This window comes from Chaetodon trifascialis, chromosome 17 (genome assembly GCF_039877785.1).
Source record: "Chaetodon trifascialis isolate fChaTrf1 chromosome 17, fChaTrf1.hap1, whole genome shotgun sequence".
NCBI lineage: Eukaryota > Metazoa > Chordata > Actinopteri > Chaetodontiformes > Chaetodontidae > Chaetodon > Chaetodon trifascialis.
Window position 1 is genome coordinate 20,951,699 of NC_092072.1, and position 14,541 is coordinate 20,966,239.

Sequence of the window (14,541 nt, forward strand, 5' to 3'; positions counted from 1 at the left end):
TAAGTAGAATAGTGCACTATAAAGGTAATACACTACCAGCAAAAGTCCTGTATTTTAATATTATGCCTAAAGGAAGAGTTATGCTCGATGTCTCACTTAGATGATTAGAATTAGATGATGAAATACATCATATATGTATGCTAAATATGAAGCTACTGACTAGGTTAGCTTAGCACAAAGACTAGAAACAGGGAGAAACAATTAGCCAGACTCAAATGGAACAATATTCACCAGTAACTTGTCAGAGTCTACGCTGGTTGCCTGGTAACTGATCTTGACCACTTAAACCAGCAAAATGGTGATTTGACAGTTTTTACACTGTTTTTGTACAATGCAGTAAAAAAAAAAAAAAAGGGGCTACAGATGTTAATCTGAGAGTTTTAGAAGTGCTTGTAGGCAGATTTTGTTAACTCAAAAATACAATATACACCTGCCAATGCCATCAATTCATTCTTAAAAAGAAATAAAGACAATTTGTTGTTTCAGGGTGCAAAGCTAAGCTAACCAGGCTGTGCTGCTATCAATCTTAACATATAACTTTAAGCAGTTTAATGTGATATGTCAGTCTATACCAATGCATCATATTTTATCAACTGATCTTATGTTTTGTGTAATAACCTAATCTCAAAGGTTACTGAAAACTATAGCTGTTAAATGAATGTAGTGAAATATAAAAAAACAATAAATCCCTCTGAAATGTAATGCAATGTGAGAAAATGTCACTGTAAAAAACTTAGTGACGTTCCACCACAGGAAACCTGCACCTTGGAAAATCATACAATGAAAGTCCAGCATTGTATCTTCATCGCTGCCGAGAACAACTGCTCCTTCTAAATAAATGGAGGCTGTGGCTGCAGATCAAAACACACAGTGTCCTCCCAAATATGACAAAAAAACACACAATGGTCAAGTGAATCGAGCATTTGAAAGAGGCTGGAAGTCTGGCTGACTTCAGGGGCCCAAAAATAGGACACATTCCTCTGCTGCAGAGGGTGTGTGTGTGTGTATGTCAACAGGAATACATACCAGGCTCCTGCTGAGGGGGCTTGACTTTCTCCACACGGGGAGGGAGACCAAAACAAAAGGATTGGCTGGTGTGTGCTGGCTCTGGAGCTGGACAGAGGTGGTTTGATTTCCATCACGCTACAAAGGTATTATGTTTCAGTAAGTGTACTGTAGCTTCTGCATTAAATGACAAGCCAAGTCCTGCAGTTTTGACCAATTCAGACAAGGTCGAAGATGATGAATAAATAAACGAGTAATTCGCAGGCAAACACTGAACTGACTCCTGTGGTGTTCAGTAAGATCAGCAGCCACATACAGTATGCTCTACTTGTTCAGACTGACCCTGTGAGGTATTCAGACTTTTTGTAGGATTTATTGCATGAAAATAAATGTATTGTAAAGGTGTGGACATTGTGTTACTTTGTTCTTTTTTGTGTACCATAAATTGATGCAGTGGGCTATGCATCTGCTGTTCCTGCACCCCACAATTCTGGTGGCATGGTGGTGTTCCTACAGTCTGTCTCGTATCCCTGTTTTGTTTTACGAATCTTGCTGAGCATTCTTCACATTTCTCAGTCACTGAGAGGGTGAAATGTTGTTTGCGTTACTTAAATAATCCATTATCTTGAAGCTGAACCAGGAAGCACTGAGAAACACCCTGAACTAGGCAGTGAGTCTTACTGTGTTTGCCAGAGTGACAGTAATGTAGAACTTGTGCAAGACTGTTCTGCTTATCTTACTTTAAAGGATTAGCTGGCAATACTGCTAATTTTATTCAGACTGCAGTCAAGTTGCTGACAGTGAGGATATTATTTGTTGCTAGTTTTACAAAGTACAATCTTGTTTATTGTTGAATTCAGACCTGTGGCATGTGTTCTCCTCACCACTGAAATTATGCTGATGTTGTTGCTGCAGATTACTGTTTGGACTTCTGCCTTGGGAGATCTCTAATTTCTTGGTGGTAAACTAGTTGTAAATGCCAGTAACACCGGACTGGGTGTGTTCATCCTTGTGTTCATGTTTTGGTTCCTGGTGGGCTAGTGCAGTCCTGTCTTCTAAAAATAACTTTTATGGTGCTTTTGGTTCATATATTTTGCTCTTATCAACATGAACAACGGATCAAATGAGTATGTGTAAGCTGGAAGGACTCACATGTTGTGACAAATCCACAGAAAATTATCACCAAACTGCAGTTCTGCTCAGCTTTACAGGGCTTTTTTTTTAGCCTCTTTTAGCAAATTGTTTTCGTTTGACTCTCCACAGATTCCAGCTGCAACAGGCCGCTTTATTCAGAAGAAGCCAAAAATCGGCTTATGCAACTTTAAGTTTAGTGAAAGATTTGATTTTGACAGGATCGTTAAAAAAATATCATGGTTGACTTTTTACATAATTGCTTTCCCAGGACCACAATGTTTCCCTGACCTGAACCAAACGCTTTGAATTGCCTAACAGGCCCATAATATACTGATAGTGAACATTTTACATTCAGTGTGAACATTTTGCAACAGATCCGGTCACTGAAAAAAGTGTATGCTGATGAAAAAACATGACCTGGACAACATGAAGTTTATTTTAAAATGCAATTGTAACTGATAACCCCTAGTTTGAAGTCCCACTCTTAGCCTTATGCCCTTGTCTGCTGTTGCAATGTGCTGTTGCATGGGAGGCAGCTGGTCTTGCAAGTCAAGACGTTGTAGTGTAGAGGCAAATCATGTATTCTTGTCATCTATTATTGAATAAATGACAAAATAAACATCCTGAAGGACTGATTCTATTTCCTCTGCTACTTTCATTCATACATACATTCACGTTTTTTCCACACAGATCCAAACTGCAGCATATACTCCATACAGACCTAATCCAGTCTAACACTGCAGAACAACTTGTCAGACTGATTTTTCTCCGTATAAAAACTATTTGTGTTGCACCCCTTAAACAAAACAATGGAGGGAGTGGGGATCATTGCGGATTACAGCGTGAATTAAGGAAGGCAGGCGGCAGTGGAACCTCTCCGGCAGAGCCTGCGCGGGTCGGCGGAGCGGCGCTCTGCTGCTCCGCTGGATCACTGGAGGTACTTCGCGAATGTTTCTTTGCACAGTGATTAAGGGGGAGGACCAATGGCAACAAAGGAGACGGAGAGGACGGTGGCTCCTCCTCTCCCTATCTCTCTCTCCCTCTCTCCGTGCTTTATAGATGCATATAATCTCTGAGTTGACCCAGAAAACAAACTCCTCTGACTGCCGAGACGCCGCAGAGTTTGAATCCGCCGCAGGGCTGCATGTAGCCGGAGCATCAGCTGGAGAAACAAGCCCGGCACTGATCCAACTTCTCCCTACGGATTCTACATTAATACATCGGGTAGGTGTCGTCTTCTGTTACTCCCTAAACAGGTAGAGAGGCAGCACTTTCCCTTTGTACTGCGGACTATTTCATAATTTCTCGGCAGAATAAAAGCAGGCTGGTTGGATCTGGTTTCAGGAATTTCTCCGTTCACTTTGTTTACTTGCAGCGTTAATATTATATTTGTTGCGGCTTTACGGCATCGAATAATGTCAAATAATCACATGCACTGTCCTCAGGGATTAAAGAAAAGAAAAAAAAAAAGCAGGGTTCATGCATGTGTGGTAATACCAACAATTATTATCCTCCCTCAGTCTATCTATTTACAAAGTGACATTTGGTTGAATGATTATCCACATCTACAAAGAAGCTCCACAGAGGATATACGTTAATTAGCCTAGGTAACACAAGAGCAGAAAATTCTGAGGAGGATTCAGGCTATTGAGGAAAGTGTCTTGTTTTATCAGCTCTGAAAAGGTTGGATTTCTACAAGCAGCCAGTGGCACTACCACACTTCAGTTTTGGGGGATTTTTAAGCCTGAAATGTCTTTGTTTTTCACAGACAGGAGCAGGCAGGCATTGCTCGCTCTGGATCTGTTTTTATGATCATCCCATGTAGAGGCAGGTTCTAAAATAATGTCATCATTTTTAATAAGCAAATCACGTTGACAGCAAAGTACAGTTTCAGCTTCAGCAGGGCCTGTTGGCCATCTGTAGGTAATCTTAATTGAAGATCTTTTGTGAAGACAGGCAGTGTGTTTTGTGTTGTGGGGGGGAGGTGTGTGTGGTCTGGAGAAGCATTCCTCTGCGTCCTTTTGGCTACAAGGGTATTGCTGCCCTCACTCGTTGGAGTGATATCCAGCGGTAATTCACTGATGGTGTAATTTTGGAGGTTTGAGGCGGATTTTTACAGTGACACTTCCGATGTGTTACATCAAGAAAGAGAAACTGTGGAGGAGGAGGGAGAGTAGTTTCAACAGAAACAGGGCTCTCACGAAAGAGAAGGGTTTTTTGATTCTGTTTTATTGCTTTAAAGGGGTTCTCCAGGCAGTTCATATTGCTCTTCACAAAAAAGTCACAGGAGACACTAAAGAAAGAATGGCATCAGCTGTAGCGGCAGAGACTTAGATACTCTGACTTAGTCTGCAGTATGGGTCAAAATCAGAAACACAGGATCCTACATTCCCCATCATGCAACTGGATAGTGTGTCTCTTGTTCGACCCTCCCTGCCCCCTGAACACTTACTTGTTTGAATGCATGTAACATTTTTTCCATACACACAAACAATAAAATAAAACATCAAATCCAATCCAAACACACCTGATGACATCATCAGGGTAAGTCTGGGTAATATGTAGTGTATTGTTTTTACTTCATGTAAAATGTTTAGTCATTAGAACATGCACTCAAAGGTTAAGGTTTAGTAGATGATGACGGGTTACATTAGCTGTCTTGAGTAACAACAATCCTGTATGTGGCTAGCTTGCTGTCGCTACCTCATAGTAAATTTAACAGTTGCATCTATGAGATGGACAGAAAGGAAAGTGTTAATGGAGCAGTTCTGTTTCAATTAGTTTGTATCACCTGCGGGGTAGCAAATGCTAGCGGACTGTCTTTACATATGTAAAAATGTCTTTTCTCTATTGAGTGTAAGCATTTCGTGCTTTGAATATGTGCAACGATGACAGCCCTGCAGGTGCTGCAGGTCTGTCTTATTTTTGCTCAATCTTGATTCCTAAAAAAATGTTTCAATAATGTTTTTACTCTGTCTGCAATTGGCTTAAAAACAGAACGAAAAAATATTCAAATAATTTTTGTCCCCAAGCTTGAATAACCTGGATTTTATTTTTTGGCCATATTCCCCAGTCCTACTTGAAGGTTATTCTTTAAAACTTTAGAAAGCTCCTTCCAGAGCCACAAAACACATTAGACACTGGTTGAGTCATGCTCCCTGTTACGAGGAAACTGAACCTCTTGTGTAAAATGGAGGTATATTAAGTCATTTAGCGTGCAATGGCTGTGGGTTGTATTAAAAATCTAATTTGATGTGTTAAATGTTCAGGGTGACAGAGCAGCCATGGCTGAACACATGATGATGCCCATGACCCACGGCTTCAGGATGGGCATGAACGGACCTCCGCAGCACAACGGCCAGCCCGGCCTGCGCAGTCTGCCCAACGGCCAGGTGATGCACTATGGCAGGAATCCTCAGAACAACATGGAGGCTGCCATGAGACAGCGGTCAGGCATGGTGGGACCCGGAGGGATGGCCGGCCCCGTGAACGGAGCTCCCATGGCCAACCACCACCACCAGATGATGTCTGGGAACATGATGTACAATGGCCAGGGTCCGCAGCAGCAGCAGCAGCACCACCACATGCACCCCCAGCAGCAGCAGCAGCAGCAGGGTGGACACCCGCAGCAGTACCTCCCTGGTAACCTCACCTCTCAGCAGCTCATGGCCAGCATGCACCTGCAAAAACTCAACACTCAGTACCATGGACACCCGCTGGGCTCAGCCACTGGCCACCACCTGCAAAGCAGCGCTCAGTACCGGGTGGGTCCTGCCCAGCTATCAGGCATGCAGCACATTGGTGCTCCTTTGGGGCTAAACGGCATGGACATGGATCTGATTGACGAGGAGGTTCTGACTTCACTGGTGCTGGAGTTTGGGTTGGATCGTGTTCAGGAGCTGCCCGAACTCTTCCTGGGACAGAATGAGTTTGATTTCATATCGGACTTTGTGTGTAAACAGCAGCCGAGCACCGTGAGCTGTTGAGTGAAGAGGCTGGGAGCTGGTTTGGTTTGTTTGGACTGGACACTCCAAAGAATGACTGAGCGGTCACAGTAGCACAGCAAGAGGAGACAATCTCTCTGTTCTGGTTGTTGGTTGTTTCTGTGTCTGTGTATTTGACAGTGTCTAGTATGCCCTCACACTGACCTGCCTGCGACTGGATGAAGAAATGACTGAGAGAAAATGCAGCAAAAGCACTAGGTTTCTCCTCTTTGAGCTGGTGCCAGTAAGATCTGTTGTCTGGCCAAATTGAGGCATCCTGATGCGGCGGGCTCTGTCTGTACCCATCTGGCCCTCAGCACATGTGCCTGCAGTGCCAAGGCTTTAGGATAATTGTAAACTTAAATACAATGAGGGAACGCCTAAAAATACTATCCATCTGGGTCTGCTAGTGGCATCTCTAAATGTATTTTATCTCGGATGACACTTTCAAATAGTAGCAGCAATTTTACAAATTTATAAAAGGTAGTCCTCTGAATTTGTTTATACAAGGATGAAGGGATTAAGAACAGATTTCTTTCTGACAATTTGCGTGCATATTGAAGGCTGGCTCTTCAAAACTCATTTCCTACGAAACATTACACAATGTTCCTTGAAGAGCAGGAGATGGGTAATGTGATGGGGTTTATCTTGGATTGGTCGGGTGAGATATGCTACACTGATTCTTCAGCTTTCAGTATCATTTACCTGACTCTGATAGAATCTGCAATCATTAAATGTATCGCATCTGTTCCCTGCTAATTAAATGTGATTGAATCATTGGCAAAGTAGGACATTGCTAAAGAGTCTTGGCTCGAACAAAGCATGTCTGGAGAAAACATCTCTTTGCTCCAAGTCAGACATTTAGCTGCTCATTGCAAGCAAATCTTCAGTTACTGCCTCACAGAACTGCAAGAATGGTTAGGGAGGAAGACACCTGTTAGGATGTGAGAAACTGTTGCAAGACTCCAGAAAAGCCAAACAAAAAGCAGCCATCCGAGGGTGAAAGTGTTGGTCACAGATCTGAGGTGGTATTTTTTATTTTCTTTTGAAACAGGATTGGTTAGAAAAAAAAAAAAAAGGCGCGATTGCAGAATTTGCATCTGTGTATTTGTGTACATCTGTGTGTGGTCAGTGCAGTGAGGCATTTAAAACCCATTGAATGGCGTCCTCCTCCCTAAACTATCACCCAGTGTGCTGAATGCTATCGGAGGCTGTGCGGGGAGAGAGATTTTGATGTGTGGACACAATGTGTGGACACAGCGGTCCCCGGCAGCACTTAGTTTGATCATTATTTAAAGCTGCCACTACCTGTGGCATTGATTTCATTCAGCAGAAGGAGCGAGCGAAGAGCACAAAGAGTGCAAAGTAGTTGTTTTTGCCATAGATTAGCTTACTCTGCTGCTTTTCTACTGATTAGATTTAAATTACATGTTCTCACACGCTTGTCTTAATTGAGGTCGGCTTACACATTCTCCAATGTCTCAATAATTATAAAACGAACATGTTCTGTGGCTTTTTCTTTTTTCTATGCGCAGTTGGTAATTAGGTTTTTGTCAAGGTTGCTGTGTTGCTGCTGCAGGCGGTTTGAGGGAGAACTTCCTGCACTCGTAAGGCTATTTGTAGAGCTGTCAGAGGGGTCAGGGCTGCACTGCTGCACTGTGTTAATCTGTTCCAATACAACTGAGCTGCTGTCCCTGTCTCTCTGGAGATCTGCCATCTCCAAGCTCTCGAGTCAAACAATGGGCATTGAAACACTGTCATAAAAGCAGAAAAGTGCCAGAGAGTTCCCGCTCTTTTTCTCTTTCTGCCTAGCAAACTACAGTGAGACAGACTCCCAACCTCACAGTTAAAATGGAAATACTTCTGGCCTTAGTGAGACAGTGGCCTCTGATTACTGCTATATCAATAAGCGCAGCCTTCTTGTGTATTGTATCTTTGTACTGTAGACTAGAGGTGAAGTTGATCTAGACACATTTAAGGTACTTTCAAAAAACATTGTCAGATGTAAATGTAAATCAGTGGCTGATTTTGATGTGTTGACAAAAGATTATATCCTACATTTTTGCAAACGAGTGTGTAGATACAGTATGAGTATACCAATGGTTTTTGGGTGCAGGGCCTGAAGCTTTAAGACCAAGTAGACTGCATGTTAAAGCAAGCGTGAGGGATGTCACCACTTTCCCACAAAGCAGCTGAGAATGTACAGGACAACACATAGTGGGAACTTGTCTTAAGATGGTAGATAAACGTGTGAGATTGTACTCCTTGTTCCAAAATTACACATCATTCATTTGGGTAAAGCCCCCTCCCTCAAACTCCTTTCCCACTTCCCCAAAGCTTTTGTATTGTTATTGATTCTATTTTAAGAAAATGTATTTATTTTCAAATAAAATATTTATTTAAAGAAACGTCTTCTGTCAGTAACGCCTTTATCCACTGTTAGCTGTCAATAAGAGCACAATATGACACATGGACTTGACAAATGGAGTGCACTATAATGTTTCTATACACCAAGCTGGTATAACCACAGAGGCTTTGAGATGCTGTTGATTCATCTGTTTTATCTGAGTTTTATTCTCCTGTTGGTTTTCGACGCTTTCCCAGCCCCGAGAAGTGATGAGCACACACCAGGGCAACGTACAAACTATATATCCTAAACAGTAATGACACTCTGTCAACACAAAGCTGGACCCACCAGCATTTTTCATTGTGTGTTGTATAATTGTAATACTTGAACGTCAAAAGTCAATAACCCTGCAAAGGGACAACAGAAAAGTGTAAACAACAGCGGTGTCCTGATTTCCTGACTTGTAATGAATAACAGTGGCTGTATTCCACGTTAACTATTGAACTTGACAACACACCCATGCATCTGCCTGCTGTCTTACTTTAGGAATCCTGTATGTAATCCAATCATTTGAAGTGACTTGTACTGCAGTCAGTTTACTCCTCTCGTGCTGGAACTGAATGTGAAGAGCTCACTGCACATCTCCAGCTAGAAGGTTTGTTTTACCATTTTGCTGCCATTAGAAGAACATTTCTGTGGGGATTTATGGAAAAAATATAAAAATAGGCTCATTAAAATTCTAATTAGCTGTGGAGTAAAGTCACATTAAGAAGACCTGAAATACTCGTGCTGCTCTACATGATGTTCGCCAATGCGGCATTTTGTCCTTGAGCTGTTTTTGATGGGTTTTGGAAAAGTATCTGAGCTGGTGACAACTGGATGTGTAGTAGAGCAAACCTGCAGCAGAACACAGGTCTACCTGTGGCAAATATAGGTGAGATGGGTCACAGCTTGCATAAAGTCATTCTAGGGCTACATAACTGCTGTCAACATGCTGTGTCACAAAGTGTCCATGGGAAATCAAAAGGAAGCACTGCTTTTTTAAATAGAAAAGTTTTTTAAAAAGATATTCTTATTGTGGCTTCATGATTAAAAAACTAAAATCACGCACAAGTGATTAGTATCAGCACAGATCACACACACAAGAGCATGTGTTCCTCATCACACCCATAACTGGATATTAATTAATGTAAGCATTAACTAATATAAGCAATATATGAAAATCAAAAGGCCACCATAGGGAAGAATCTATTGACCTAAAATGTTGAGAAAGGGGGGAAAGTTAAAAAGGGAAAAATAAAACTTAAATGTAGAGACATAATGAAAAAGCATGTAGAAGCCACATAAAAACACACTTTTCTAATTTTATATCAGTGTGATTCCTACACCAACTGCAAGTTGTGTGCCATTGTCCATGAGTGCTACTGTGTATCTCTCACCTGTTTCCTGCTGAGTGAAATGCACCAGTTACTGTGTCAACACTTGCAAGTTCAGTGCACTTTGCAGTTATGCAGCCGATGAGAGTTTATTTAAAGAGAAAAAAGCAAGCAACAACAACGCTTTCCACCAAACAAGAAGAAGGAGATGATACAGTAGTAGGGGATGTTGCAAACAAGCATTAACGCAGCCTACAAGATGTCAGGGATGCTCACTAAACAGTTCCCCCTGCCTTGGTGCTTCAATCTGGGAGTTTTCAAGTCTGCACGGCCCGTGTTGAAGAGGTTCCAAACCTGTTGGTTTAAGCGACAGAAATGCTCCTTGGACAGCCTTTAGTATGACAGAAATGGTTGGAGAGGAGACAGTTATTTCTTCTGCAAATATGATACAGTTTAACTTTAAATACAAGCATATGTAATGAGGCAAACTGACCAGGGCACACACACATGTCAACACATACAGATATATATTACACCAGAGTCATCTGGTTCCTGCTGTCTTGGAAAAGAGGTCCACAAATATGTACAAATTGAAGCTTGAGCGTTTATCTCCTCTAAATATAAACAGGAAACTGTATCATTGAGCCACTTCCTAAAGCAAGGCGGGGATGTTCACATCCACTCTCAGAATAGCCCTTCTGGCTGTAAGCATACCAAACATGAGAGCCTGCTGGGCCTCATATGGTAGCTCAAAGGCCCACTCAGAGCAACCCATTATAGCAAGAGCACAGTCAAGGGTTATTTCTCTCTCCAATTATTAGACTGAGCAATTGGATTATTTTCTTCAAGAACTTCTTTAATGTAAGGCACAACCCACAATGATGAGTCCAAGTCTGGTCTTCCAATTTACATGTGATACTCTGTATGTGGATGTAATGCATGCTAAATCCTATTCAGCTTGGTTTTTGAAAAGCATATTCAAAGCATAACATTGAACTGTGTGAGCTCCAGTCCAGCACTGATAGAACAGCACTTAATCCTACCTAACCCTTCTCCCCAAAGCTCGTCTGATAACTTCCTGCCGATTTCTCTCCTCTGTGCCTCCTTAACATGGCTGGAGGAAGTGGTCTGTGTGAAAATATCAACAAATCGTGACCCTAAATGTTTGGAGGTTTATGGGTGGTCTTCTGCACTTTAATGGGTCAAGCTGATTTGAAGACTGCCAAAGTTTTTAGCCTGTAAGTATATAGATAAACAAAATATAGGCAGCCTCCTCATTAAGCCCAATAACAGCCTGCAATGGTAAGTCAAATATGTGTAATTGCACAATCCTGATAATGTGAACACTGTGTAATGTGAACACTGTTTACCATGCTATCACTGAAACTGCAGATGGACCCTGTGTTGTAGAGTCATGTCTCAGAGTATTACAGCATTGTTTTGGCAGTTGCTAATCCTTCAAATTCATGGATGTCTCACTAGAACCAGCTGTCCTGGATTGTATGTCATCGTCTCACTGGTACCTGCAGCAGCATGTCCTCAACATGCAGCCTCATCATTTTTTTTAAAATGCAGTGTTATTTTGAGGTTGAACACCAGTTTCTGCCTCAATCTCAGACCATTTTAGACATTGTTCCGCTCTGCAGTTAGAGAACAAGTGTGAACCCAGTGTCCTAGATTTTACAGGGGCTACATCATATGAAAACATCACACATTTGACCATTCAAATCAGATTGTCTCAGGTTAACAGAAGGCTGCAGCTTTTGGGGGGATCTGAAGACAGGCCGACGCATTTCCATATTTTACATATTGAGGGGAGACACTGCAATTCCACATCGGAATCAGACAAACGAGTTATAACATGGTAATTACAGAACTTCAGGGGTGCCGGTATGTTTATTTTGTTACATTTGGACAGAGCAGGCTAGTTGTTTCTTCCTGTTTCCAGTCTTTATGCTAAGCAAAGATAATGGCCTTATGGCTGCAGTTTCATATTGACCATACAGACATGAGATTGGTATAAATGTTGTCAAGCAACTTTCTGCAAGTGCAGAAGTGTAAATCCTAAAATGCTCAACTGGTGAAATTCATTCATGAATGTAAAAAAAAAAAAAAAAGATTTATTTGCATTCATAAGTGAATTTCAGTGGTGATAAATATAGGCATGACTATATTTATTGAGACTGACATGAAATGAACATTTAATGATGGCAAAGTCTGGAAAGAATTAAAAGCAATGCTGAGGTTTTCCCTCTGCTAGTGTTCGATTTACCGGAAGCAGATGCAAAATATAGATAGAGTGGCATTCTGCAGTGTGTTAATTAAAACAAGGAGCCGTTAAGTATCTGTTACCACATTGCTTATGAATGAGCTGCAAATGTGTTTCCAGTATACTGAAAAACACATTGCTTTGTCAAGAAGGAGTGATTGTGATGTTTGTCAGTGGTATTCACTAGCAAACATATCTGCTTTGACATGGATATGAAAGCACGGCACTGGTAATGCAATCACAACCACTCAACCATCCAGTTATTGCAGCAGCCCCATTAATGGCGATACCAAATAAACTGCACCAGAGTTATATTAAGGTTTCAGTGACACATAAATGGTGTTTGTATTCACAACAGAACTCCATATGGACAAATAAGATGAACACCCCAGTGAAAATGAATTATTCTGCTGGGATGCTGCACCACATTGTGATTTGATAAGACAGTTATAATTTATATAAAAATGATGTTTCCTGTAGCTGCATTCAAAACCTCAAATTGCATTTGCATGTGTTAGAAAATCTCTGATTGAATCTTGAGTTTACAATGTCAGTAATTGCACAAGTGATCAATACTATTTGAATTGATTGGGCACAATTTACTGTACTGTATGTGCAATGAATCAGTCTCCAGATCGCTCAGCCGCTGCTCCTTTGAAACCATCCTGTGGTTGTGGGCTACTAGCCAACAGTATGAGACTGTGGCTACATAGGGCTGCGCTGAATCCTGAGAAATGACACTGTGATACCGGCCACACTGCTCACCATAAAGCAAAACCGAAATTCATAAACTGAAGAGACACACCTTGCTGTGTACAGTACACAAACGAATGTGTCCCATGTTCCCTGTGTTGTATAAAATATCATTGTCCATTTGTCTTCTGACCAAACTGGTTCACTTCAAACAGTGTAGCGTCAGCTGCTTTGCACATGCAACCATCTCTTGGCCCCAATCTCTTTGTTTTGTCTGCCAGCAAAGTCTAATCCAGGACACAGAGCGGAGCTGGCAATGCCAAGTCCACCTGGTGGGACAGCAGGGTGGCTCTGCACGCCACATCTGCTCTGACATGGTAATACTTTAAAGCACTCGTGGCAGCAGGGCTTTCAGACCCACGACACGTAAGGCTGCTGTAATGGGCGGGTGCAGCACAGCCTCGTCTATAAATGCTCTTTAAATGTGAGAATAGGTTTAGTGAATCATATGCAGTACAAGATAGAAGTCAGACTGATCGAAGCATAACGCCACATAGACAGTTTACAACTTTGAGTCACACAACAGCTCGGCCTCTTCAGTACTGACAAACACACGATTACAGGCCCAGACATGTCCAGAGTTATGATGTCTTGTTAGGCTGGGTACTAAAGAAGAATACACCCAAATACAATAGTGGTAGTAACTATTAGTACACAACATACATATCTTAAATGCACATTATTACTTTACTGAAATATTGAGTTTGGAAAACAAAACAAAAAAACAAAACTGAAGATCTACCTACTCACAGTGTGGATGAAAGCTAGTTAGGAGACTTTGACTTATTTATATTTGTCATACAACGACAGTATATATTAATATATAATGTAAAAATATATTTATTGATAAAAGTGGATTTATTAATATGTTATTAACTACAGTTTATTTAACAATACCCTGATAAACATATGAGAATCCACTTTAGTTGTACTTTGAACAGATGAAGTGTCTTTAGGAAGAACACACTGACTTACAGTTGAAATATTATTGCTCAGTAGTAGTGTTTATTCATTATGTTCTCATCTCATCATCAAATACTGATGCTGCTTTGTCACTCTCCTCTGCGTCTCATACAGGTGCACAAGGTACCCAACGACGTGCAAAGCCTTCCTGTCACAAAGCCTTTCTAACATCTGGGGAAATAAATCTCACGTTGGTCAGGTTTAGGCCTACTCAACCTTAGGTTTAGGAAAAGATGGTCGACTTTTGATTTCACTTTTGGATTTACACTTGACGTGAAATCAGGTCTCCAGGGTGAAGGTCCTGAGGGACTTTGTAGCTCTTTATACTCTGTCACATGAAGTAGTTTCTATGAGCGTCTGATATTACAGTGGATGGGTTTACATAGGAGCTGGTTGAAAGCTTAGTGCATCGTATACAGACATTAAAGTGGGGGTGGGATATGGCCTGCCAGACAGTCTAATCTGGCCTGCAAGGCAATTCATATATACAAAAAATGTCTAGACAGCAATTATGTTTTTTTTGCAGAGATAAAAGAAAACAACAACGTAGCATAGCTAACATGTTCTGCTCATTGGTCCCACTTGAAATGTGTTAAACTGGATGAACTGCAATGACAAATGCACTTGGATAAAGTTAACGCTCTTTGGTGGACTTTGGATGCTCAACAAGCAGCTTTAACAAGACTACATTCTGACAGAGACAGTGCTATG

The 14,541-nt window shown here is 41.4% G+C and overlaps 1 protein-coding gene across 1 annotated transcript; it reads left to right on the top strand.

Annotated features, from left to right (window-relative positions):
• The first annotated feature begins 3,066 nt into the window (after nucleotides 1–3,066).
• cited4a (Cbp/p300-interacting transactivator, with Glu/Asp-rich carboxy-terminal domain, 4a) lies at nucleotides 3,067–8,534 on the top strand. The gene is made up of 2 exons (XM_070984907.1): nucleotides 3,067–3,363; nucleotides 5,409–8,534. The coding sequence occupies exons 1-2, from the start codon at nucleotides 3,199–3,201 to the stop codon at nucleotides 6,123–6,125; spliced, it is 882 nt and encodes a 293-aa protein (XP_070841008.1). The 5' UTR covers nucleotides 3,067–3,198; the 3' UTR covers nucleotides 6,126–8,534.
• The last annotated feature ends 6,007 nt before the right edge of the window (nucleotides 8,535–14,541 follow it).